The sequence below is a fragment of the Notamacropus eugenii genome, chromosome 3, assembly GCF_028372415.1.
Source record: "Notamacropus eugenii isolate mMacEug1 chromosome 3, mMacEug1.pri_v2, whole genome shotgun sequence".
NCBI lineage: Eukaryota > Metazoa > Chordata > Mammalia > Diprotodontia > Macropodidae > Notamacropus > Notamacropus eugenii.
In genome coordinates this window covers 429,422,243-429,446,468 of record NC_092874.1, presented here as the reverse complement: position 1 = coordinate 429,446,468, position 24,226 = coordinate 429,422,243, and the positions used below count along the sequence as shown (strand labels likewise).

Genomic DNA, 24,226 nt, shown 5'->3' with positions numbered 1-24,226 from the left:
TACCAAAAACACTGCAGACGTTTATCTTGATCAAAATCCAGTCAGAATGAAACTCGTGGGAAGTATTCCAAAAGACTTCAAATCTTCATTAACGTTTTACACTTACAGGAGTAAACAGTGAGAAACTGCCGGGCATTAAAATCCACACAAGAAAAAAGCTCAACAAGCCAATCTTAAGTACATTCCAGTGTTTCTAAATAGAATCTGGTTACACGGTATGTATTACAAAAGAAAAAATATATAACCTTTGATAACATTAGAATTTAAAGGACTGAGATTGTTTATTGCTTATTCAACAACTAGCAGTGTTTTCATCCTTACATAACAAAGGGACCATATTTTGGGAGGAGCCTCCACTTCCTATAGAGATATACCTCCAAGATAACAATGGGAGAATCTGAATTAATGGTATCACTGGTTTCAATAAATCTGACCACAATCTCAACTCCTACCAAATATTTACCTGCTAAGGCAACCACTATTCTGAATATTAAAAGACTGATGCACAAAGAACCTATAAGGTTACAACACCCATCTTTAAAATAGTATGTATGAGTGGTTGGGAAATCTAAGATTAGGTGAGTTGAATAGAAGAATGTGGGTGAATTACTGTAGAACCAGTTAAGTTGTAGAAAAATGTAACAGACAAACAAGAAGCAGTTTAGCTTCTCCAGTTAGCAAGCTTTGCCAACTCTACAATTATTACGGTGGTAAAAGCCAAACTTCATTGTTGGAAGTGAAGTCTATCCCCTACCTCCAAGCCACAGTTAGGCTTTGTACAGGCTGATCAGCTAAAAGGCACTTTGCAATAGTTATCACTGAGCTGTTGGGCACCGTTGGAACCACCAAGTTCTAATATTGTAGCAATACAATTATATCTTTGGTTCTGCTTCCAACTCAGAGCCATCAGGTTTTACAAGCATATCTATGAAGTTTTACAGCGAGTATTTCCAACAGATTTCTTAAAGTTCATCGGTTGAGTCCAAAAGGTAAGGCACCTCCTGCTTAGTATCTACCACCTATTGCCGTCCTTCCCCTTCCCATAAGAAAAATGAATTGCTTGGATAATGTTTCAAAAGAATCTGAAATTTTTCCTATGGTACAAGCTGAAAGGCAAAAATCAAGAGCCCATGTAACATTTTTACCAAATAAACAAAAGCAGTCAAACATCACTTCTATATGTGCAGCAGACAGAGAAACATGTTTTTCTCTTAACAATTGGAAACACTGATAGATGTTAAATTCTTTTTACTTTCCTTACAAATAATTTTTGGGGGGGGGGGGCGGCAATCGAGGGTAAATGACTTGCCCAGGGTCCCACAGCTAAGTTCAAGTAACTTTCTCTTAGGAAGAATGCTTAGCTAAAGAACAGAAATGAAAATAAAAAAGGTTGCTAAAAGACTATCAGACCCAAGAGGACGGTCCCCCCCACCCTATTTATCTTTGAATAAGGGCTGCGAAGTAATAAGCCCCTTTCACTAGAAGATCTCCGGGTTTTATGGTGTTTTCACCTCTGCACTGCAGCTGGATCAACTGCAGCAAGTCAGGAGCTAAAAGGTCTCCCCAGGAGGATCGAGGTAGAATCCAGATTATGACCTGCAGTGACCCCTTCCCTAAAGATCAAACTTGCAACAAAGGAAGCTCAGAACAGCCAGGGGTACTGGCTGGAAGCACCACTTCCACCAACCCAAGCTGCTTACCAGAGAGAAAGAGGATTCTCCCTAGTTTGCTTAAACACCAGAGAGACATTCAGGTCCCTAAGTCAGGAGCTGGGGAAGGGGTGGAAGCAGCCGGGAAAGGGGGCGTCCCTCAAAGGAGAAGAGTGAAGTTTCAAGCATGTCCTGTTTGGCTGCTTTGCCAGGTGGAGCTGGTGACTTGACAGGCATGAGGATATGGTGATAGCTTCAGCTGTGAGGGATGTAATGGTCTGCAGGACCCAACTCTCCTCTGACATTCTGAGGTCAAAGCAGACAGTCCAGAACCGGTGTGTTCTTCACTCTTGTTTTTTTGCTGGTACCCGGGTTTGAGCAATAAGGATAGGAACTATGGCCAGTAAGCCAATGGCCAGTGCCCAGAGGGGACGGTAGAAGAGCCAGCCAGCAGAAATCGTCAGCAGGGTCAGGGATGTAGCAACGCAAAAGGCAAAGGCTTTCAGGCCGATGTTGACCAGGTCTCGGAAAAGCGGAAACCAGTCCACTGTGGGGAGACAAAGACAAGCATCTGGTTATCCAAACTTAGAGCTCAGTGAGTCCCAGTTTCCTGCTAGGGACTGCGCTGAGGTTCAGGTCTGTGTATGAACAGTTCTGTGGGCACAGATCTGGCCACCTGGGCCTCTGAGCCAGCCTTAGAAGCGCTTTCTTCTGTCTGCAGGGTTAATGCTGACTAAGCATCCTTCCTGAAGCATGAGCTGCTGGGAGGGGTGCACACAGTGGTAAGGACAGTACAGAATATCCTCTGTGCACCAGGGGGTGATCTGGTTTTGAGCTGCAAGATCTGGTGGGGACCTGGTAAATCTGACTCCTCTAGATGAGTCTTGGGTCTGCTGTAAGAAAAGTTAGGAACCCTGGATGGAAGCAGTAACACAGGTGAGATTCTCATAGCCATGGAAAACAGCTGCCATGCTGTCTATGATGTGTCTCATCTCCCTGCTGGGGAAATCTAACCTCTTTGAAGACACTATTTTCTATCACTCAGCACCAATCACCACAACAGGGTCAATAAACATTTGTTCACTGCAATGACTCACTGGCCCCTCAACCCAAAATCATCTTCCAAACTGTATGGGAATTCTGGAGTTCCAAGGCCCCACTGGGCCAGAAGAGGGCAGGACCAACCTTTAGGAGGTATGGGCCCTCACTATCCCAGGCTTTTTACACCCTGCTTTAGTCTGCTCAGTTACTGTGCCAGTTTCTTTTTTTGTAAGTTGGAGGTTGAATGAGATGACCTCTAAGCTTTACAAACCTATGAACAAATGTGCTGTTGTCAGAGGGAACAAACCTACCCAAGGTGTACAGGATCCGCGTCATCAGATTGATGCCCACAAACATGGCCATCCAGCCAGCACCTCGAAAGCCCCAGGTTTTCATCGTGTTACTTTGATGTTCTCTCTGGAACACCTCCTGAAAAGCAAACATCAATTAATCCTCTGGAAAGGGAAGACTGAGGTGTCATCTTCTCATTCTATAAGTGATAAGAAAACTCACATTTGTATAGCACTTGGTTTATGAAATGCTTTTCTTACAACAGTCCCATGAGGGAAATAACAACAAGAGAAATGTCCCCATTTCACAGATTAGGAAACTAAGCTATGAAGTAACTTTCCCAGCATCACAGAACTAGTAAATGTGCGAGGTGCAATTCAAATGCAGGTCTTCTCTAAGATCAATATCCTTTTTCCACTAGACCACAATGCACAGATAAGGAAAACATGAATTTGAATCCAAATTGCAAAATACCAAGGCAGTGATCTCTCCTGTGAAAGCTGAAGAAAGCAGGTCCAAGTCCAGTGAAAGGTCACTCATTACCCCATGTGGCCATTACCTGCCATCTGGGGAACACACTTGAAGCACCTCAAGAGATGGCACAGGCAAGAAAGGTGTGGAGCACTGGACTGATAAAGAATAAAATGGATATAAGAGAATCGTGGCTGGACATAAACTTCAACCTAACCCAGGTCCAGGCTCTGCCTCAGGGCTGCTGTGAGCAGCAGGCCCCAAGCAGGACAGAACCAGCCAGTGATTCTGATGGCCTCTTGCCTCACCAGAGCTCCTGTCTGGGGGCCCCAGGGCCCAGGAGAATTTCCCAAACACCCAGGATGAGAAAGTATACATCAAGTAGAAGCTGGGAAGAAAGGAAACTTCTACCATCAAGAACTTCCCTTGGCCATTTATCACTCAGTCCCGATCCCACCTTCACATCCTCCCAAATGAAGTTTTCTGAATACACAATCTCTTCAGAGTATTGAACTACTCAGGAAAGCTGGATCATCCAGGAATTCTGACTCTCATCAGCCTCACAACTGGTGTAAACCTTTCCTCAATGCCAAGAATTGTCTCCTCCTCTACCCCAACCTCCCACCCCCAAAGTTCAGGTTGTGAATGAGCTCTGGGGGGAAGTATCTTTGAGAACCAGGCTTCTGTGTGAACACTGGCCGCTGCCTGTGCAGGGTCCAGCTGAGTTAACCATGAAGAGGGAGAAGGCAATTAATGCCCCTTCTTCTGTACTGAATTGGTGGGTGAGAAAACAGAAGGAAAGTTTGTACTTGCACTGGACAGGACATAAGGAAAAGCCTATTTGGCTATCTACTTTTAGTAACGCCTTAAGTACTGAAAGCCATGGGCCTGGGCAGTCTGTGCCAGTGGAAAGCGTGACTCACGCTGGGGCAGGCACACAGAGGACGAGCTAGAAGCCAGGGAGGTGGGGCTTCCTGCAGGGTCCACCCAAGCAATGCTGGTAACAGACACAGTCATCTGAGCCTGACACTCCTGACTCATCCAAGACCCCAGGGCCTTCCCACCCAGGTGAAAGAAAAAGGGTTTTGCTTTCCCAAAACCTGCTCTCTCAGTAACATTTAACAGCCTTCCTAGGGGCAAACCAGCAAGCATGTCGAAAGGCTGATCAGGAGGATCCTTCACATCTTGGCAGCTCTACACACTTTTCATATTGTGAAATTTCATTCTGTCCTCATAATACACCCATATGATCGATTAGAACAGGCACCATCACTCCACAGAGCTCCCCTCTGGGACCATGGGCTCCGGGACCCAGGAGAATTTCCCAAACTCCTGGATCAGCGAGATGAAAGTTTACAAGGTTCATGATCTGCGAGACCACATAGTCCAATACACATTTTACAGATGATAAAATCAAGGCCCAGAAGAGGAGCAACTCTCCCAATGTCCCCCAGGGGGTAGAGTAGCAGAAGCAGCAGCATTTGAATCCAGGTTCTCAGATTCCACCATATCCCATCGCTTCTTTGATTCCCGAGGTCCACAGGACAACCCACATAGATGGGAGCCTAACTCTGAACCCACGGCTTTTTGGTCTCACCTTTCCTGACCCAACAGAAGGCACTCACCTCTGCAGTGAAATCTCCATGGTGCAGAAGAAGCAGGGTGTCCCCAGATTTGGTGGTATATGGGACCAACTGGTCTCCACGCTGACGAGCAATCACAGTGACCTGAAGAGAAACAGGCAGGCAAGAGAGGGAATGATGGGGCTCACCGTTTTACCTAGAGCCTTGCTCCGTCCAGCTCTATCTAACTCCCCCGAGAAGAGAAGGATCGCCTGCTGTAAACCAGTAACAGGCAATTCTCAAGTGTCTACTATGGGCCAGGCCCTGGAGATACACCAAAAAAAAATGAAACATTCTCTGTCATCAAGGGAGCAACAACCAGTACACATACGTATATACAAAATAATAGTTAATTTGGAGGCAGGAGTCACTAGCACTTGGGAGCATCACAGAGGCAGAGGTGAGGATGGAGCACATCCTAGGGGGAGTGCCCAGGTGAGACAGCAGGAGGGATAGTCTGGCTAGCCTCGGAAGTGTGCGAAGGTAGGGGAGTGGAGGAGGAAAGGATGTGTAACGAAGCTGGATCTGACCTAACGGTAACAGGGAGCCCCTAGAATTTGTGGAGGAAAGGAGTGACATCTGAGCCTGCCTTAGGAAAACAGCTGTGTGAAGGACAGCTGGGAAAGGAAAGAGACCCGAGGCAAGGAAACCACCTAAGAAGCTGCAGAGAATTTGCTTTTCTGGAGCTAAGCTAGAGAAGAAAGTCAAGTTACCACATGAGCTGGGCCTAGATTGGGATCATCACCACTCAGGCCTGCGTAGGAAAAGGCAACCCGTACATCTCCGACCTGGGAATACAGAAAAAAAATGGACTCTAAGTCAGCAGAAAATTACCTGGGTTCTGGGGTATGGTGGTGGCTCCTGACTGGTTTTGGGATTGTGCCAAGGGAAGAGCAGGGAGGAAGCCAAGTAGGGAAGGCCAACAGAAGCAGGTACCTGAGGAAGGCTGGCCATATGGAACACTACCTGCTGTCAGTTCACTGGAACCCTTCATCTTTAAAAGCTTTCTACTCTACAAGCAGACATTTAACTTTCCTTAATACAGAGGCAACAGCTCTTAGTTCACACTTTGGCACAGATTTGCACACCAAAGCCTTGGGCTTACTTCTGGATACTTGGGGTTCTCACTGTGATAGAAATAGTCTCCTCGTCGGAGGATGTCGACATGGGGATCCTCCATGTGGGCCAGGCTCAGTGGTTTGAAGTTGTCAATTTTGTCAATAAGACCTGAAAAAGAAGCACTCTATTGTGTCAAAGTATTTAAGAAGAAAACGGCAGCACTTAGAAGAGCCCCCCAGAGACCCCAGAGTTGAGCACCTTCCCATGGTTAGTTGGGATATTTCAGAGGGGCACAGCCTGCTGTGGGAACCAAGCTATGATGAACCACTGCTTTCATGGTGATAAGGAGGTTGGGAATCATGGGGGTGAGGGGGCACCACATGGCTGTTCTGGGGGGATCGAGACAGGAAAAGGCATCTTGTTTCCTGACATTGACAACATAAAGTGGTCCTCTAACTTTTCTCACTCTCAGCAGAGGTGTCTGCCATGAGGAGACAAAACACATTAAACAGGACGGGTGGGGAGGGGAGGGACAGGACTTTCCTTCTTCCTTGGTATACGGCTTCTCCTTATCACCAGAGCCTGAGGAGGCAGGCTCAAAGAAGCAGCTTTCCGCCAAGAAAAATACCTGGTTTGTGGAATTCTTTGCAAGCTCAAGAGGTCTGATGTCTTTTGACGTCAGGGTATAAATGTTTTGTCTATCTTAGCAAATACTATATCTACAATATGATGTATACCAAAGAAGAAAAGAATTATCTTAAACAAAATTACTTTTAAGTTTTCTTTTGTGTGCCACAAAATTTAACATCTAAAATTCTGTAGCACACCCAGCAAAGACCTGAGGCATACCATTTCACAACAAATGGCACAGCAGAAAGAGCAGGAGGATGCCTGGCTGCCATTTTAGTGAAATCCACCTGCTCTTGGAAAAACCAACCTAGCCCTGTGACGAGGCTTACCTGCCGAAAGGAAGAACCTGCCAATCTGAACAAAAGGTGCAACAGCTGTGAAGGACTCCACTGCCATCGCACTGCAGGGGGAGGAAAGGGTCAGAGAGGCCATGACACACGGCAGGGTCTCCACCCCTCCAACTCCCCACCCCCACATCACCACATCCTCCTAGAGATACAGCCTTCACCATGGAATGGAGGAAAAAGGCATTCTCATGCACTGGCCCCAACCACTGCCACTCTCAGGAGCAGGCATGTATGTGCCCAAGCATGCCCACTTGGTGCAGGACACTATAACCCAGACAGCAAAACCAGCTGCCCAAGCATTCACTTTCCAATTTGCTTTTGAACTCCGCTAGGAACTGGCCTGAGTGGAAGGCAGGACTGTAAAGATGTGTCATCTTATTTTTTGTGCTGGAGGAAACAACCAGAACAGTAGCTTTAAGAAGAAACCCCAGGCTCATCTAGCGTAACCTTTTCATTCAGAATCTCTGTGTCAACATTCACTGATGAGACTGCTCAGGAGCTCTCTTTCTCTTGCCTGGATATCAGAATCACATTTGCTTCAGAAAAGGAGTTTGGTAAAGTGTTTTTGGTCTCTATATTTGAAACTAATTTTTGTCGCATAAGGACTAAAGGCTCTCCTATAAGCTTGCTGGAATTCACTCCAATTCCTTCATTTTACAGACTAAAAAAAGTCCTTGAAAAATGCCTTGCACAAGGTCACATGGTGAATTAGGCGGAGAGTAAGTACACGTCCAGGTTACATGACTTCTTCTATAATTCCCTTGCCACTAAACCAGAAGAGCATCAGAAAGAAAAAATATTCGATATAAGGATTGCACCTTCCATAGGGGGAGTCTAAAATATTTCCCCAATTTTTACTGACATAATTTTCCTAAGTTTTGCTTTTCTCCAACACTTAAGCAAATTATCCTCACTCTCCAAGAAAAACAGGCAAGTAAGATGGCCCATCTACAGAAAAGCCTGCCCATGCTCAGGCCTGAAGTTTAAAATAAATCAAACCCACATCTTTCCTCTTGGTCCAGCATCCTACCCACTTGGCTTCAAGCCCTTGCCCTCTATTTACCTGGGATTTTTATGCCCAATTTCTCGATCAAAGTTCCTGCTGTTCACAATTTCTGATTTCCACTCAGTATCTGAGAAAAGGAGGAAAAAAAAAAAGTTGAGGAGCAACGCCATGATGGCCTGCATCATGTTTTTCTAAATACAGTAGTTTCAGACTCATTATCTCATTTGACTCTCTAAGTCAGGCAGAAGCTACTGATCCCAGCTTGAGAGAAGAAGATGAGCAAGCTTGCCAACTGCCCACTCAGCATCTTGGTGCAATCCCTTCCCTCAGAGCTGGAGCTCCAGGCTGGAACCTGCAGGGCTGGGGCCCTGGACCCCCATCTCAGGGATGCACATGCACCATTTTGCTTTCCCACTCAAACCCCTCACCCTTAGATCACTAATCAAAAGAGACAGACTTCCTTTCAGGCCTTCCCACGGTACTGTTCTAGGAACTCTTACCAGCATCTCATCAAAAGGGATCTAAAGTGTAGAGAATGGGCACACCCTGCATTTTAAAGTCACGAACACCACAGAATCTCACAGGGAAAAGAACACAATAATCTCATTTCCTTGTAGAAACAACAGCAAAATCCTGCTTCTCTCACCACATTTGTGTGATGTATGCCATCACACTCCTTATCCCTAAAAACAGAGTCTTAAATAGTAGGAAAGCAATTTGTGAAATCATTGGGCGTTGCTTTATGACAAGACTGTTCAGTCAAATTGTGTGTTTCGTTCTAAGAAGGCACATTTATTTTCATTCAGCTTTGGAGTCCTAGTTAGGCTGCAGTTACGTGACCAGACCAGGAAGCTTCTGTGGCAGTGGTGACGACAGTACTGGGCCAGGAGTCAGCAGACATAGCCCAGTGATCAGCCACAAGAACCTGGATCAGTCCTTTCCTACCTCTCTGGGCCTCAGTTTCCTTCTCTGTAAAATGAGCAGGTCTGACCAGCTGGTTTTTAAGATGCCTTCTAGCGTTCTCATTATCTCAAGCACCTTACACTGCACATCTCTATTTCCCAGTGAAGAGAGTGTTGAGATGCTCACACACTACTTCTTATACCCACTTGTTCACCAAATGTTCACCAAACACAAAGGATCTAAAGTGGTGGAGAACAGTGGTCCCTCAGAGCCTGCCTCCCATCCTGAGGGTCATTCTCTCCTACCTTGAGAAGAGAAAGGGGCATCAGAGCTTCAGTGCTGTAGTATTAAGACAGCCTGGGGCACATGCCTGGGGCCATCATGGGGAAAGGAGGGATCAACTAAAGGTAGACACACTCAGTAAGTCTTAACCACAACAGTCCTGGAGCGCACAAAGAAGCCAGAATCCGCAGCTCCCAGATCCAGAGACAAGGCCATGGTGTGCAATCCACTTACTATAGGAGTATCTCCTCTCTGTCTTCACTTGGCCATCTTCTGTGTACTCCCTGCAACAGGAAACACACAGAGCGAGTGTGGTCAGACCCAAGCCCAAGCATCAGCACAAAATGTCACTGCAGCATGCATTATATGGTCCTTGGGGCCAACCCTACAATGGGACCAGACCAAACTCCCCCTGGCGGGCTGAGCAGGGAGTCAGTACCTAAGGTTCAGCCAGATGGGCAAAAGGACACAGAGTAACACTGCTAATAGAGCCCTAAGGAGTCAAGCTGATATTTTAAACACAATGTTTCCATAAGAAGTAAACAGAGTTTGAATTCATGGAGAAGCCATTTACAAATAGTAGCAGAAGAACTGTAATTCACTGATGGAGGAAAAAAGAGGATTTGCACCTGATGTGAGTACACACTCAGATCACAAGGTGCAGCGGACAGACCACAAGGGGCTGTCATGGATACATGGTGGAGCTCTGAACTACAAACAGAATCCACACCAACTCTAACCAACTCAAGGTCAGACCAACATCAGGGAGAGGGCCACCCCAGGGAGAGGGCACCCTACCACTGTGCAGCTGCAGAACTGGCAAGGAACCTGGGGAAGCCAAAGTGGCCTCTTCACAGATAATGTTAGCTGTCTACATTCATAATCGAAAGAAAGCCAAATTTCAGTTACATATTAGTGAATATAAAGAGGAATTTTCCCATCCACATTTGTGGACCCCTTGAAATCTATCCACAGTCTTCTTGGGGGTACACAGACCTTGGGTTAAGAAACCCTGATCTAAGGCAATCCACTCATTGTGCATACTGAGAAACTGTGGCACACTGGGAGAAATGACTTGCCTGGGGCCTCCAGTCCCTTGAGGGTAAATTCATTCTGAAACCAAGGTCACCTAATTCCCCCTACATGTCATGCTACTGAATTAGCAAGCTATTACATTTATTGAAACACACATCTACGCACTGGTCCCTTACTTACCAGAAATAACTCTTCAAGTATTACTACATTTGGGTGAAACACTGTGCACAAAACAATTTAATTTGCCAACCGAATATCAGTGATGTCAGCGTATTATTAATAAAAGTGCTAAGTGATCTTCTTTGTAACTCCAGTACTTAATTAAATACCTCACACATACTATATGCTTAATAAAAGTGTTTGTTAATTGACTTGTGAAAAGTGATTTAATTTTCAAAGGAAGGAAGCATTTTAAATTTTAAAAAAATGAAATCTTTAAACACAATTATTTTATTTACTTCGCCTCAAAAGTCTCAACTCCCCACATGGTGAAATGACATTGCATAGTTTGGGGGAGGGAGTGAGGAACAAGAACTGGTAAGAATATGATGAAAATTCTGTGTGCCCACACAGTGCGTTTTATTTTAATTATCATAACATATCATCATAAATATATTTTAATTATCATAATTATGCAGTCCTTAGCATCCAACATCAGAGATAAGGGCCCAAATGGGGTCAGTAACTGGAGATCCTTTGGTAAGAAAGTGCCAAAATATCTACCCAAAGTCAATAGGAAAATCCAGTTTCCAGTAGGATTCAGTTATACTTGTCAGTTAATTTGGCAAATAGTGGGAACGATGGGTAGGCTGCCATGTGAAGGCAAGTTCTGAGGTAGAGAACAAATTAGTTGGGATTGTACAGGACCTGAGCAAATGGCTCCAATGGGGCCAGTGCACAGAAATCTCCAGGGAACCCTGGGGTGATGCCAGAAGGAAAGAGGAGGGGAAGCGGCACCTTTTAGGCCAACTCCTTCTCCCTGGGGCTCTGAAGGGGAAGATCAGAGTAGGCCTAGGCCATGGCCAAGGGGTCAGGAGAAAGCATCACAGAAACAACAGCTAAACTTAGAAAACACTTGGCCTCTAGCCCAGGTTCTGCCATCTCCTTCCTAGCTCACCCTGGGCAAAAGAGTTTACCTCTCTGGGCCTCAGTTTCACCTGTCCAATGAGGTTGGGCTAGACCACCTCCAAGGAGTCTTTCAACTCTAAATCTTATGATCCTATGAACCAGCAGGGTGCAGGAGAGAGAGCCCCAATCTGCCCCAATCTCCCCCACCAACTTTATTTCCCAACTCACCTGCATAAATGCGCCCTAGCAGCCAAATGGCCCACAAATTATTCCCTGAACTTGATACTTCTCTCCTGCCTGTGCTGTGACATAGACCATTCTCCAGATCTGGTGGATCTAGTGGATCTGGGATGCAGTCACTCTGCCCTCCCTGCCTTACAAACACCTGATCTTGCCTCCAGCCTTCAGCCAAGGGGCCGCCTCCACTCTGAAGCAGCCCTCCTTGTTCTGGGCTACCTCGATTTTCCTGGGGCCTTGTTTATTATGGTATGGCCTGCCCCTCACCCAAGTACAATGGAAGCTTTTTGAGGAGAGGGCCTGTTTCATTTTAATCTTTACACCCCTAAAGCACCTTGCAGAAAGCAGGCATTCAATCCCTGGGGATGGGGGTAAGACCTTTCCTAACTGTAAATTGTTGACCATTCGTCTGTGCTTGTATCCCAACCGCCACACTTCTCTGTTCCACTGCAGTGCAGGGCCCTTCTGATCAATTAGGAGATTAATGTGCCATTCATGGAACATAGAAAGGCAGAGGATAGAAGAAACCTTTTGGTCCTTGCCCAGAGGAGGACCTGTGACCAGGCAACTTCAAGGGAAGCAGGAGCATTTAAGAAAATGAAAGTGGTACCAAGAAGCTAAAATGTGGGCTACAAGATGCGCCCACTGCAGCAGGATGAGGGCCCCGCTCACCTGGACTCTTCTGACTCTACCCACTGGTACATCTCCACTTGTCGCTTTAATTTCACTGCAGGGATGAAGACACCATAGTTGGGATCAGACAAGAGCTTTAAAAGAATGAGAAGAATAAAGTTAGCCCAGATCTGAGATCCCAAGGAAAGCCCAATCAGAGCCATGGGCTGGAGAAGCTACTAGATGAATGTAAACCGATAAACCTGAAAAACACTTACCCTCTCAGGGACACCCCAAAAATAGCAAAGCTGGGGCAGGGAGGTTATTTTGAAGAAAATGCTTGCTTTCAAAGTTATATGTTTTTATCTCTTCAGTTTTGACCACAAATCTCAAAGTATAGCCCCTGAAAAAGACCCAGTCCCTTTTCACGCATCAGGGAAACTGACCCTCCAAGCCTTGGGAAGCCTCCTTCTCTTTGCAGTCTTGCACAAGCAAAAATGAGGGGACATTATTATCCTATCCATAATGGTGATATGGAGAGTGGTCCTCAAGTATTTTTCAGCCCACAAAACAAGAAGTGGGTGCACTAAGGTAGAAAAGGCCCTGAACATGCAGGCTCACTCCCTGCTCTGCTCCTCAGGAGAAGCAGACCCTGGTTGTGTGTGACCTTGGAGGGGTCCTTTCCCCTCTCTAGGGCTCAAGTCTCTTATAAGTAAGGTGAGAAGGTTGGAAATTAGAAGTCTGTGATCCTCTAACTGGAAGTACCAGATGACCTGGGTCTGAGCCTGGCCACAGCATTTACAAGCTGAGTGGCAAGGAGGAAATCCCTTCCCTTCAGTTTCTTCACCAGGAAAAGGGAGATAATCCTTGTACCACCTACTTCATAAGAGTGTATAAGAATTAAATCTGATAATGTATAAAGTGCTTTGTAAGCTGTGAACTGATACATAAATAATTAGTATTCAGTCTAGTTTTACTGCTAAATGCATGTTATTCTATTTATTCTTTGAAAACTGGTAATCCAACGATAGATAATGAAAAATGCCTCTTTCCTCAAGGTGAAGAGGCCAGAACTGTTGTCAGACACTGTCTCTACACTGGCTGTTTATGTTTATTTTTTTCTTTGTCACACGGAAAACATTCAATGGTGGGAGAAGAGGGGAGTACGGGAACTAACTGTAAAGACAAAGCATCAATAAACTTATTAAAGAGAAAGTAAATGGTCAATTCATATTTGGCCCATGTGGTCATTCAAAATCACAGCATGTTAGCATTAGAAGAGACCTCAGAGAAAGTCTCTTCCCTAGGAAAGAAGGGAATCCCCAGGAATCACACACTGCTTCTGACTCTAAGACCATGGCTCTTTGCCCCAAACTATAATCTCTGCCTTAAAGCACTTTATAATGTAAGAATAACAGCTCACATTTATATGGTGCGGTAACATTTATAAAGCATTTTAGGACACACACACACACGAAATAATAAATGACAATGTAATTGTCACAACACAAGCTCTTAGGCTGAGCTGACAAACATAGACATGAAATTCTGAGAGAACAACAAAGGTCAACAGATGCAGGGTCTGACGTGGCAGAAGCACAGGGAAGGGCATCGGTTTTACCTTGGACGTCCGCAGGGAACCAATCAAGTGCACGAGCCTCCCCTCGTTCTCTGGGCCCACACTGTGGATGGTGCTAAGGGGAACCACAAGCGAGAGCCCTTCTGCAAGAGAAGTTGCCGTCCTCAAGGCCCGGCCCTACGATCCAGGGAGAGAAGGAGAAGAGAGGGCACTAGTGGGTGAAAATGGAGAATGCTAGGCATTTATTATAAACAGCACAGGGATCAAGTCAGGTTAGTGAATTGAAGCCACTTTCTAAGAATAAGCAATTCACCCAATGGAATATTCTCATCCATAATAGCTTTATTTGCCTAATTATCTCAGAATCCCTAAGAGCCTGTAAACTCTACGTGGGCAGGGACTGTGACTTCTCTGAAGTGTTTAAGTTCCCAGCTGCTGCTAAAAGAATGCTCTGCATACACACACTATCTAGTGTTCAATTAAACTTGCTGTCTAAGCTAACAGTTCATCCTATATATGAATAACTAAGTCACAATGAATGTACAGTACATGTATTCAGTCAACAAACTTTCATTAAATACAGTGCTCCGTACAGAGGAAGCCTTAACGCCTTTCAACTGGAGAAACTTTTAGCCTCAAAAAAGTCACCATGCATTTATTAAGAGAATATTATGTCCTAACAATGGAGGGGGGTTGGGGGAGGCAGGAGAGAAAAGGAAGAAATGAAGACAGATGAGGGCTGGTCTCTCCAAAAGGAGAAGGCCCTCCCCTTTTGGGGCTGCTAATACACAGGAACTAGAACCCAGAACATACCCATCACTCCCCTGGCACTTTGTCAAGCTTCCCTGCTCCTGGGACTTGGTCTATGTTGTGGCCTGTGCCTGAAACAGCCATCCATCCTCCAGCCTCTCTTTAAAACCACTTTAGATCCCACCTTCTTAGCCTTTCCAAATCCCCCTACCTACTACCCTTCCATGCATGCTGAATACCAATCTTATATGTTATTTTGGGTTATCCCAATTTATACATGTCACATGAACACCATCACCACCCACCAGAACTGCTTTGTCTTAACTCTCTACTTGCCAACACCTGGCACAGGGTTAGCACTCCTAGTAGGTGCACATTACTGAATGAGGAGCTATAATGCCATTTAAAGGATGAGCGGAAGGAGCTTGTGACCAGCTCTGATCATTTTCACTCTCTCCTTCTATTCTCTGCTAGCTGTGCCTTTCCCACTCCTGGGAGGGACATAGGGCTTGAGCTGTTTTCACCCACTCAGAAGCAGAGAATCAAAGCCTATCATACTGCCTGGACACCATCTCCCTTCCTCAGCTTCCCACCAATGTCTGAGCACATTCACAGAACAGGCAACTATTTAAAGTTTGTGGAGAATATAGGACCGGTCTATTGGCTACCCCTTTTTTCTAGAATGGCTACCTCTTTCCAAGAAGGACATAAGAATAAGCTGCTTTAGCACTCTGTAGTAGCCAAAAACTGGAAATCAAGGAGATGCCCATTAATTGGGGAATGGCTGAATAAATTATGGTACGTGAATGTAATGGAATACTATTGTGCTATAAGAAATGATGAACAGGAAGACTTCGGAGAGGCCTGGAAAGACTTATATGATCTGATGCTGAGCAAAAGGAGCAGAACCAGGAGAACTTTGTGCACAGCAACAACCACAGAGTGTGAGAGTTTTTTCTGGTAGACTTGGATCTTCATAGCAATGCAAGGATATAAAAAAAAAAATTCCCAATGGTCTTCTAAGGCAAGGTACCTTCCACATCCAGAGAAAGAACTATGGAATTCAATCGCAGAATGTAGCAGATCATTTTGTGTGTGTGTGTGTGTTATGTTTTGGTTTGTTACATGATTTCTCCCATTTATTTTAGTTCTTCTACACAGCATGACTATAGTGAAAATGTATTCAATAAGAACGTATATGTAGATCCTATATAGAATTGTATGCCGTCTTGGGGAGGGAGGGAGGTGGGGGGGGGTAAGTAGGAGAAAAAAAAATCTAAGTTTTATGGTAGTAATTGTAGAACATTAAAAATAAATAAAATGAATTAATAATAAAAAAAAAATAAGCTGCTTTTTCTTTCTTGCAGTGACCAGAAAGAGCCTGAAGAGACAGGACAAAGGGGGAGATGACTCTCTAGCTAGACAACAGGAACTGGCTGCTTCAAGACAGCCTGGCTGCAGCAGCATTTCAACACAGCTGCCATATCCCAGGAACAAGTGGTGCCCACTCCCAAAGCACATGCATGTTAGTGGTCTAAGGTGTCTCCACTAAGTTCCATGAGATGCTCTCTGTATTTTCCCTACCCCAAAGTTCACCCAGCAGAGTGGGGGGAAAAGAAGCAATTCAGTCAACAGATTTTTAAAAACATGCTTCTCAAGTCTGTACTGAAATATCAATGATGCCCCTAACTTAGCCCTTTCTTTCTCAACACCTGTGGCCTCATTACATTTTTCCCCATTTTGCTAGAAAGATAGCAACTTCTCTCCTCCTTTGATTTACTACACTAAGTTTTATACAAATCTCAGAGGCAGGTATGGACCCTAGAAAGGGGGATTATGATAGAGACATAGTTAAAAAGACAAGAGAGAGAAGAAGAGTCATTCCGGGGATAAAGTGGTGAAGGATGTTAATCATCACCTCTAATCACCTTCAGCAACCCACCTGCAAAATCCAAGCCTTACTAACTCAAGAAACTGAGGACTAATCTGACTTCCACAGCGATTTTCCCAGCTCTCCATGTTACATAAGCTAAGAATGAAGCCATCAGGCCCCTGAGAAAGGGGAATTTCTGGGTAAGCATATGCTATACTCCAGGAGAGGGGGCAGTAAGGCAATGCTGATGCTCTGGCAGCTCACCTCATTCGTAAAGATCAGGTAGAAGGAAAGTAAAAATGTCATCAGTCCAACAAACATGCCCCCCGACGTTTCACTGAGACGCTCCAAGAAGCCTGGCTGCCGTTCAGCTGTAATTCTGACATGTTCTTTTCTGTTACTTGTATCAGAGTACTAGAAAAGGGGAAAAAGACACAAAATATATACAGATATTATACATATATCATAGTACTAATCAACCTGTGATTAATTTAAAATCCATTAGAAATCACTAGCATAGTTATAAGAATAAAAGGTATCCAATTTTTTCCATTACAACACCTAAGTTTATATTTCCCATGGCTGTTTATTGTAGGATCAATAAAAACTGCAAAGTTTATAAAGTATCAAGAATACATTACCCAACAAACATTTATTGTACACAATCACAATAGTAACAACAATGAACAGCTTATACACTTTGTAACACACTCTCCACACACATACATATACCCCATTTTACAAGTGACCAAACTCAGGCTTAAAGGGGTGAAGCAATCTGCCAAATGATTAGAAAGTATCAGAGCCAGGATTCATCTCCAGGCCTTCCAAGAATATGAGAACTTTTGCACCATTTGTGGGTCGAATGGTCCTAGACACTAGGTGATAAAGTGCTAACTGCAAGGATGCTCCCCCTAGAGATCATGGCCAGTGCTTGCATCCCAAGACAGTCAAGAAATAATCTCAACATGCAAAGTACTGTTGAGCTCATAGGGAGACCAAGGAGAGGACCTCTGGCCTTGAAGGTACACATAGCCTTTTCTCTGAGCCTTCGTTTCTTCATCCGTAAAACAGGGACAAAGACGTTTGCATTACCTACCTCATAGAGCTTCTGTAAGAGTCATGGAATAAAATGGACATGAAAGAGCTCTCTCTGAGGCTGTAACATGCTATGAAAGTATAGAACCACCAGTCCAGGAGTGAGGGCCCTGGGGTTAGGATGTACCTGAGAAAGTCTCTCATCACCTCATCAAGAGAAAGAAATTCCCTTAGTCTTAGCACAGGACAATAGAAGAAAGCAGCCCAGGACTTTGATCTCCTACACAACGCCTGAGGGAAAGCATTCCCAGTGGGATTCCACTATTAGCTTTTTAGCTATCCCAAGGACCTAGCTCAGACTACAGATGATAGATTTAGAGCTGGAAGGGACCTCAACCATCACTTAGTCTAACCTCATTTTACAGAGGAGGAAACTGAGTCACAAAAAGGTGAAGAAACGTGTTCAATATCACATAGTAGTAAAGAGAGCTGGGATTTGAACTCAGGACCTTTGACTCTAAAGCCAGCACTTTTTCCATCCCCTGGCATTACATGCCAATTTTATCATCCCTATGATAATAAGGGCCATGATGATGCCTTACTCAATCTGAGCAATCCATCTCTCTTGAGTCTGTTTCTATAGCTATATGATAACTGACACCAATGCAGGACTTACAGTTTTCATACATTATTTCTTTGGAGCCACACCAAGACCCCATTTTCCAGGTGAGCAAATTGAGTCTTAGACAAGTTAAGTGACTTGTCCATGAATACAGAGCTAGTATCAGAGGTGAGATTGGACTCAGATCTTCCTGATGTCAAGTCCAAGACCCCAACTGGCCCTCAGGTCATGCACACTGCCTCACAATACTTGCACTACCAACTTCACAAAATACTTGCGAGGAAGGTGGTCTGTAAGTTATAAAGCCCTCCATGAACATGACTGACTACTAACACTATGGTTTCCACAGCATGGAAGGCTCAGGGCTTTGTACCCAGTAAGCACCAGGTCAATGGAGCAGTGAAAAGAACCCTAGAACTGGATTCAGAAAACATGGCTTCAATCCTCACCTACAAACTCTTATTTCTTTAATTTTATAAATCATATTTTTCTAAAAACAGTCCAATGAGATAGTTAGTCACTTTCTGTTTTACTAACACAGAATCACTGCTAAGAGCATAGAATTAGAGATTGGAAGCCAAAAAGTCTACTCCCTCTCCATCTCATTTTGCAGGGGGGGAAACTGAGGCATAAAGCTGTTAAGTGACTGGTCCAGGATCTTGATGCAAGGAAGGAAGGAAGGAAGAAAGGAGCATTTATACAGTGTTTACATGTGTGAAACACTGTGCTAAGCATTTTACGAAAGTTATCTCATTTGATTCTCACAACTCTTGTGAGGTAGGTGCTATTATTACCCCCATTTTTTAGATGAGGAATGGAGGCAGAAAGACATTAAATGACTTGCCCAGAGTCATAGTGGTAAGCATCTGGGGCTGGATTTGAACTCAAGTCTTCCAGACTCCAGGTCCTAGGCTTTATTCACTGTACCACCTAACTGCAGAAAGAGCCAGAAACAGAATTTGAACCCAGGTCTTCCTAACTCAAAGCCCAGCGTTCTTTCCACTACAGGTAAGACAAGCTTTGCACACAGTAGACACTTAATATTTACTGAGTTATTACCATTTTGAGATTGGGAAACAGAAACTTAGAATTGTTAACTGACTTACCTATCCATGGTCATGAAGTTAGTCTATCTGAGCTGGAATTCTAACCTGTGATTTCCTAACTGATAGTTTCCAACAAATGAGACCCTAGCTTCTCAAAAAATGAGCAACCTTGATTCCAGAGAATCCATGATGAAGCATACCCATCTACCAACAGAGAGGTGATGGACTTAGGGGGCAGATGGAGATACTTTCTGGACATGGCCAACTATTTGTTGCAAGAGGGGAAAAGAGGCTTCTGGGAGCCAAGATGACAGAGTAAACTGTAAGTGCTCTCACCCTCCCCTTGTTGACCTTGAAAAACCCAGAGAATATTGCCCCAGGAAAAATCCTGGAATAGTGGAGCCAGCAGAAGGGGAACAGCAGTCTTTTAGTTCGGGAGGCTATGGAGATCAACGGGAAGGATCCCTCTTGCTGCGGCTGAAGAGGGCCAGTGTAGGACTGGAAGTGTCCCAGCAAGTCTCACCTCAGTGGACCAGTACGAAATCCTGAGTCACAGTGGAGTGGAGTCAGTAAGCACCAATACCAGGACCCTAGGCATGCCTTAGCCAGCCAGGGAAATTTGGCAGATACCAGCACAGACAGGGTTCACCAGCCACCAAGCCTGCCCATGCTTTAGCATAGCCCTAGGGAAGGAGGACACCTCCAGTGGTCAGACCTCACCTCATGCCATGAGCTTCAGTGTAACCTAGGGGAACTCAGATAGACTTCACCTTGGCACACACCAGCCAGCTCAGCACCAGATAAGCTGCAACATTATATAGCTTCTAGTTGACAGAACCAGAGGTCACAGCACACAAAGCCAGTAACTACATCCATAACTCCCAGCGCAAGAAACATGGGACAGAGCCCTCTGTGTTCCAGAAGCAGAGATCCATTTTGAAAGCCAGTAAAAAGGCAATCACCATGAGCAAGAAGTTCATTAGAAAAAGCAAACGCTATTGAATTTTATTACGGGGATAGAGAAGATCAAAATATGAATCCAGAAGAGGACTGCATTGATATTATACCCATATCTGAAACCTCAAAAGGGAATATGAACTGATCTCTAGCCCAAAGAGCATTCTCGGAAGAGCTCAAGAAAGACTTTAAAAGCCAAATTAGAGATGCAGAAGAAAAATTAACCAACCACTTTAAAAATACAATCATCTCCTTAAAAAGTAAAATTGGCCAAATGGATAAGGAAATACAAAACCTAACAGGAGAAAATAACTCCTTAAAAGGAAAAATTGGACAAATGGAAAAGGTGATACAAAAGCTAACCAAAGAGAACAATTCATTAGAAATCAGAACTGGGCAAGTAGAAACTAATGACTCTATGAGGCATCAAGAATCAGTCAAACAAAATCTAAAGAATGAAAAAATAGAAAAAAACGTAAAATATCTCATTGGAAAACAACTGACCTGGAAAACAGATCCAGGAGAGAAAAATCTAAGAATTATTGGTCTAACAGAAAGCCATGATTAAAAAACAAAAAACAAAAAACCTTGACAGTATATTCCAAGAAATCATCAAGAAAAACTGCCCTGAGGTCCTAGATCCAGAGGGCAAAATAGTCATTGAAAGAATTCATCAATCACCTACGGAAAGAGATCCCAAATTCAAAAATATTATTGCCAAATTCCAGAATTATCAGGTCAAGGAGAAAATACTGCAAGCAGCCAGAAAGAAGCAATTCAAATATTGAGAAACTACAGTCAGGATCACACAGGACCTTGCAGCTTCTACATTAAAAGATCAGAGGGATTTCAATATGAAATTCTGTAAGGCAAAGGTGCTTGGACTACAACCAAGGATCAATTTACCCAGCAAAGCTGAGCATAATCTTTCAGGCAAGGAGATGGACATTCAATGAAATAAGGGATTTCCAGGCCTTTCTGATGAGCCTGAGTTGAACAGAAAATTTAATCTTCAAATATAAGATTCAAGAAAGGCAAGGCAAACGGAAAAAAAAAGAAAAAAAACCTTTTTATTCAATATAGGCAAACTGTATACATCCCTCTATGGGAAGATGATACTTGTTAATCTTGAGAACTGTATATTTATTACAACATTTAAAAGGGATATAGATAGATACAGCATGTGAGTATAAATTAGCTAATGTGATGATAAAAAAAACCTAATGAAGGGGTGCCAAGGGAGAATAGGAAAGGAGGAGGCAGAAAAGGGTAAATTACATCACATGAAGAGGCACAAAAATATAGTATAGTAAAGGGAAAGAAAGGAGGGGGATGAGCATTGTTTGAGCATTACTCTCATTGGATTTGGTTCAAGGAGGGAATAACATACTAAGTTAAGTATAGAAATCTAACTTGCCCTACAGGCAGTAGGAGGGGAAAAGGGGAAAGAAAAGGAATGGGTGGTTTGAAGGGAAGGAAGAAGTGGTAAGGGAAAAGGGAAAGAAAAGGGAGAGGGGACGACAGAAGAGAGGGAAGAATGAGGGAGGCAGAGGACAAAAGTAAACTATTTTGAGAAAGAGAAGGGAGAAATAAAAGCAAAAACAGTAGGGGGGGAATAGGATAGAGAGGAAAACACAGATAGTAATCATAACGGTGAATGTGAATGGCATAAACTCTCCCATAAAATGGAGGTGGATAGCAGAAAGGATTAAAAACCATAATCCTACAATATATTTTTTACAAGGAACACATTTGAAACAAGGGGATACACAGAGGGTAAAGATAAAAGGCTGGAGTAGAATATATTATGCTTCAGCTGAAGTAAAAAGAGCAGAGGTAGCAATCCTAATCTCAGACAAAGTAAAAGCAAAAATATATCTAATCAAAAGAGATAAGGAAGGAAACTATGTCCTGCTAAAAGGCACCACAGACAATGAAGTAATATCGTTACTAAACACATATGCACTAAGTGGTATAGCATCCAGATTCTTAGAGAAGAAGCTACAGAAGTCACAGGAAGAAACAGAGAGCAAAGCTATACTAGTGGATGACCTCAACCTCCCCCTCTCTGGACTTGATAAATCTAACCTCAAAATAAACAAGAAGGAAGTTAAAGAGGTGAACAGAATTCTGGAAAAGGTAGATATGACAGGATAAATGGTCAAAGGATATGAACAGGCAGTTTTCAGGGGAAGAAATTAAAGCTATCTAGTCATATGAAAAAATGCTCTAAATCACTATTGATTAGAGAGATGTAAACCAAAACAATTCTGAGGTACTACATCACACCTATCAGATTGGCTAATATGATAAAACAGGAAAATGATACATGTTGGAGAAGGTGTAGGTGAGCTGGAACGATAATTCATTGTTGGTGGAGTTGTGAGTTGATCCAACCATTCTGGAGAGCAATTTGGAACTACACCCAAAGGGCTATAAAAATGTGCATACACTTTGACTCAGCAATACTACATCTGGGGCTATATCCCAAAGAGATCATCCCACATGTACAAAAATATTTACAGCAGCTCTTTTTGTGATGGCCACAAACTGGAAATCGAACTGGAAATCGAGAGGAATGGCTGAACAAATTGTGGTATATGAATGTAATGGAATACTATTGTGCTATAAGAAATGATGAGCAGGAGGACTTCAGAAAAACCTGGAAAGACTTATATGAACTGATGCTGAGTGAAATGAGCAGAACCAGAACATTATATACAGTGTCCAAGGGCTGTTTTTGACAGACTTAGCCCTTCACAGCAATGCAAGGACCTAAAACATTTCCAAAGGACTCATGATGCAAAATGCCATCCATACCCAGAGAAAAGAGCTACGGAGTGAGAAGGTAGAATGAAGTACTATTTTCTCCTTTGTTATGTTCTGTTTTTCTCATGGTGTCTCCCATTCGTTTTAACTCTTCTATGCAATATGACTAAAGTGAAAATGTGTTTAATAAGAATATACATACAGAACCCATATAAGATCGGATGCCATCATGAGGAAGAAGGGGGAGAAAATTTAAAACTTATGGAAGTGATTGTTGACAACTGAAAACAAATAAATTAATTATTAAAAAAGAAATAAACAAAAAAAAGTTGAAAACATTAATAAATTTTTTAAAAAAACAATTCAGTAGGATGTAGGGAACCAATGAAAATTTTTTTTCAGTAAAAAAAAAAGAGGGGAAAGGAGGGAGAAAAACAGACTTGTTCGTTGAAAAAAAATTTAATTTTTTTTTAAAAATTAAATTCATTTAAATTTTAAAAATAAAATAATTTCTAAAATCTCTTCCAGATTTAAACGGCTCTGAAGCCACAGTGAGTCATTACAGCAGCTAGATGCTCCCTCCCACCTTTATAAGACAAAGTGGCACAGGAGGGAGGGGCCCACCCCACCCAGTCCCAGAACGAAAGTTGAGATCGGTGCCCAACTTGCCGTTCAAGTCGCCCAAAAAGAATCCGCGGTAGCCCCGCCACCCGAGGGGCAACAAGGAATGGGGCATGCAGACGGGTAAAGCAGGCACGCAGACGGCAAGATGCGGCTCCCGAGGCCCCCCGGACTGCAGCCGCGGACATCCCGGGCCAGCTTCGGAGAGCCCAGCCAGGAGGGATCCGGGCTGGGTGGGGCGGCAGGCACACACTTACATTCCGGGACATGGTCAGCCTCGACCTGGTGCTGCCTCAATCTCCAACGCAGGGCAAAGATGCCGGAGGTCGGAGGGCGGAGCTGCAATTGGCCGGAGAAGCAGCGGGAGCCCCGAGAGCCGGGAAAACTCAGCCCTCTCTCCAGATCCGCGAAAGCACGAACTCGGGGGAACAAGGCTGGGCTCGCTGCTACAAAGTTACCACCCACGATAACCGAACGGCTCTACTGCGCCTGCGCGCCGCAAGGTTTCCTGGGAAACGTAGTTTTCTATGTTGAGGGCGGGGGCTTGCGGGAGCCTCCGCCCTGCCCTTCCGCCTGGCCCGGCCTACGTCCGTCTGGGACATGTAGTTTCCTAGGGCTAGAGGAGCTCGGGAGGCGTAGGCCGCTGGGCGCCTGGCTGGCCGGCGGGACGGACGGAGGGAGAGGCTGGGCTGGGGCGCCGCAGGGCAGGCCCTGGGAA

General features: G+C 44.1%; 1 protein-coding gene across 1 annotated transcript; it reads right to left on the bottom strand.

Moving 5' to 3' along the window:
- Positions 1 to 23,904, bottom strand: TMEM43 (transmembrane protein 43). Its single transcript, XM_072598372.1, has 12 exons — positions 23,766 to 23,904; positions 16,720 to 16,869; positions 13,875 to 14,009; positions 12,314 to 12,408; positions 9,536 to 9,585; positions 8,174 to 8,243; positions 7,093 to 7,163; positions 6,180 to 6,301; positions 5,788 to 5,862; positions 5,078 to 5,179; positions 3,002 to 3,119; positions 1 to 2,196 (listed from the first exon to the last, which is right to left on the bottom strand). The coding sequence occupies exons 1-12, from the start codon at positions 23,775 to 23,777 to the stop codon at positions 1,994 to 1,996; spliced, it is 1,203 nt and encodes a 400-aa protein (XP_072454473.1). The 5' UTR covers positions 23,778 to 23,904; the 3' UTR covers positions 1 to 1,993.
- Positions 23,905 to 24,226: the final 322 nt, after the last annotated feature.

Bases quoted from the DNA above. Each gene is read 5' to 3' on its own strand.
- TMEM43 (XM_072598372.1), bottom strand. The intron at 12,409-13,874 runs GTAAAACCGATG...ATTCTTTTAAAG, and splicing joins GTTCCCTGCGGACGTCCAAG to CTCTTGTCTGATCCCAACTA. The intron at 2,197-3,001 runs GTAGGTTTGTTC...GTCTCCCCACAG, and splicing joins GCGGATCCTGTACACCTTGG to TGGACTGGTTTCCGCTTTTC.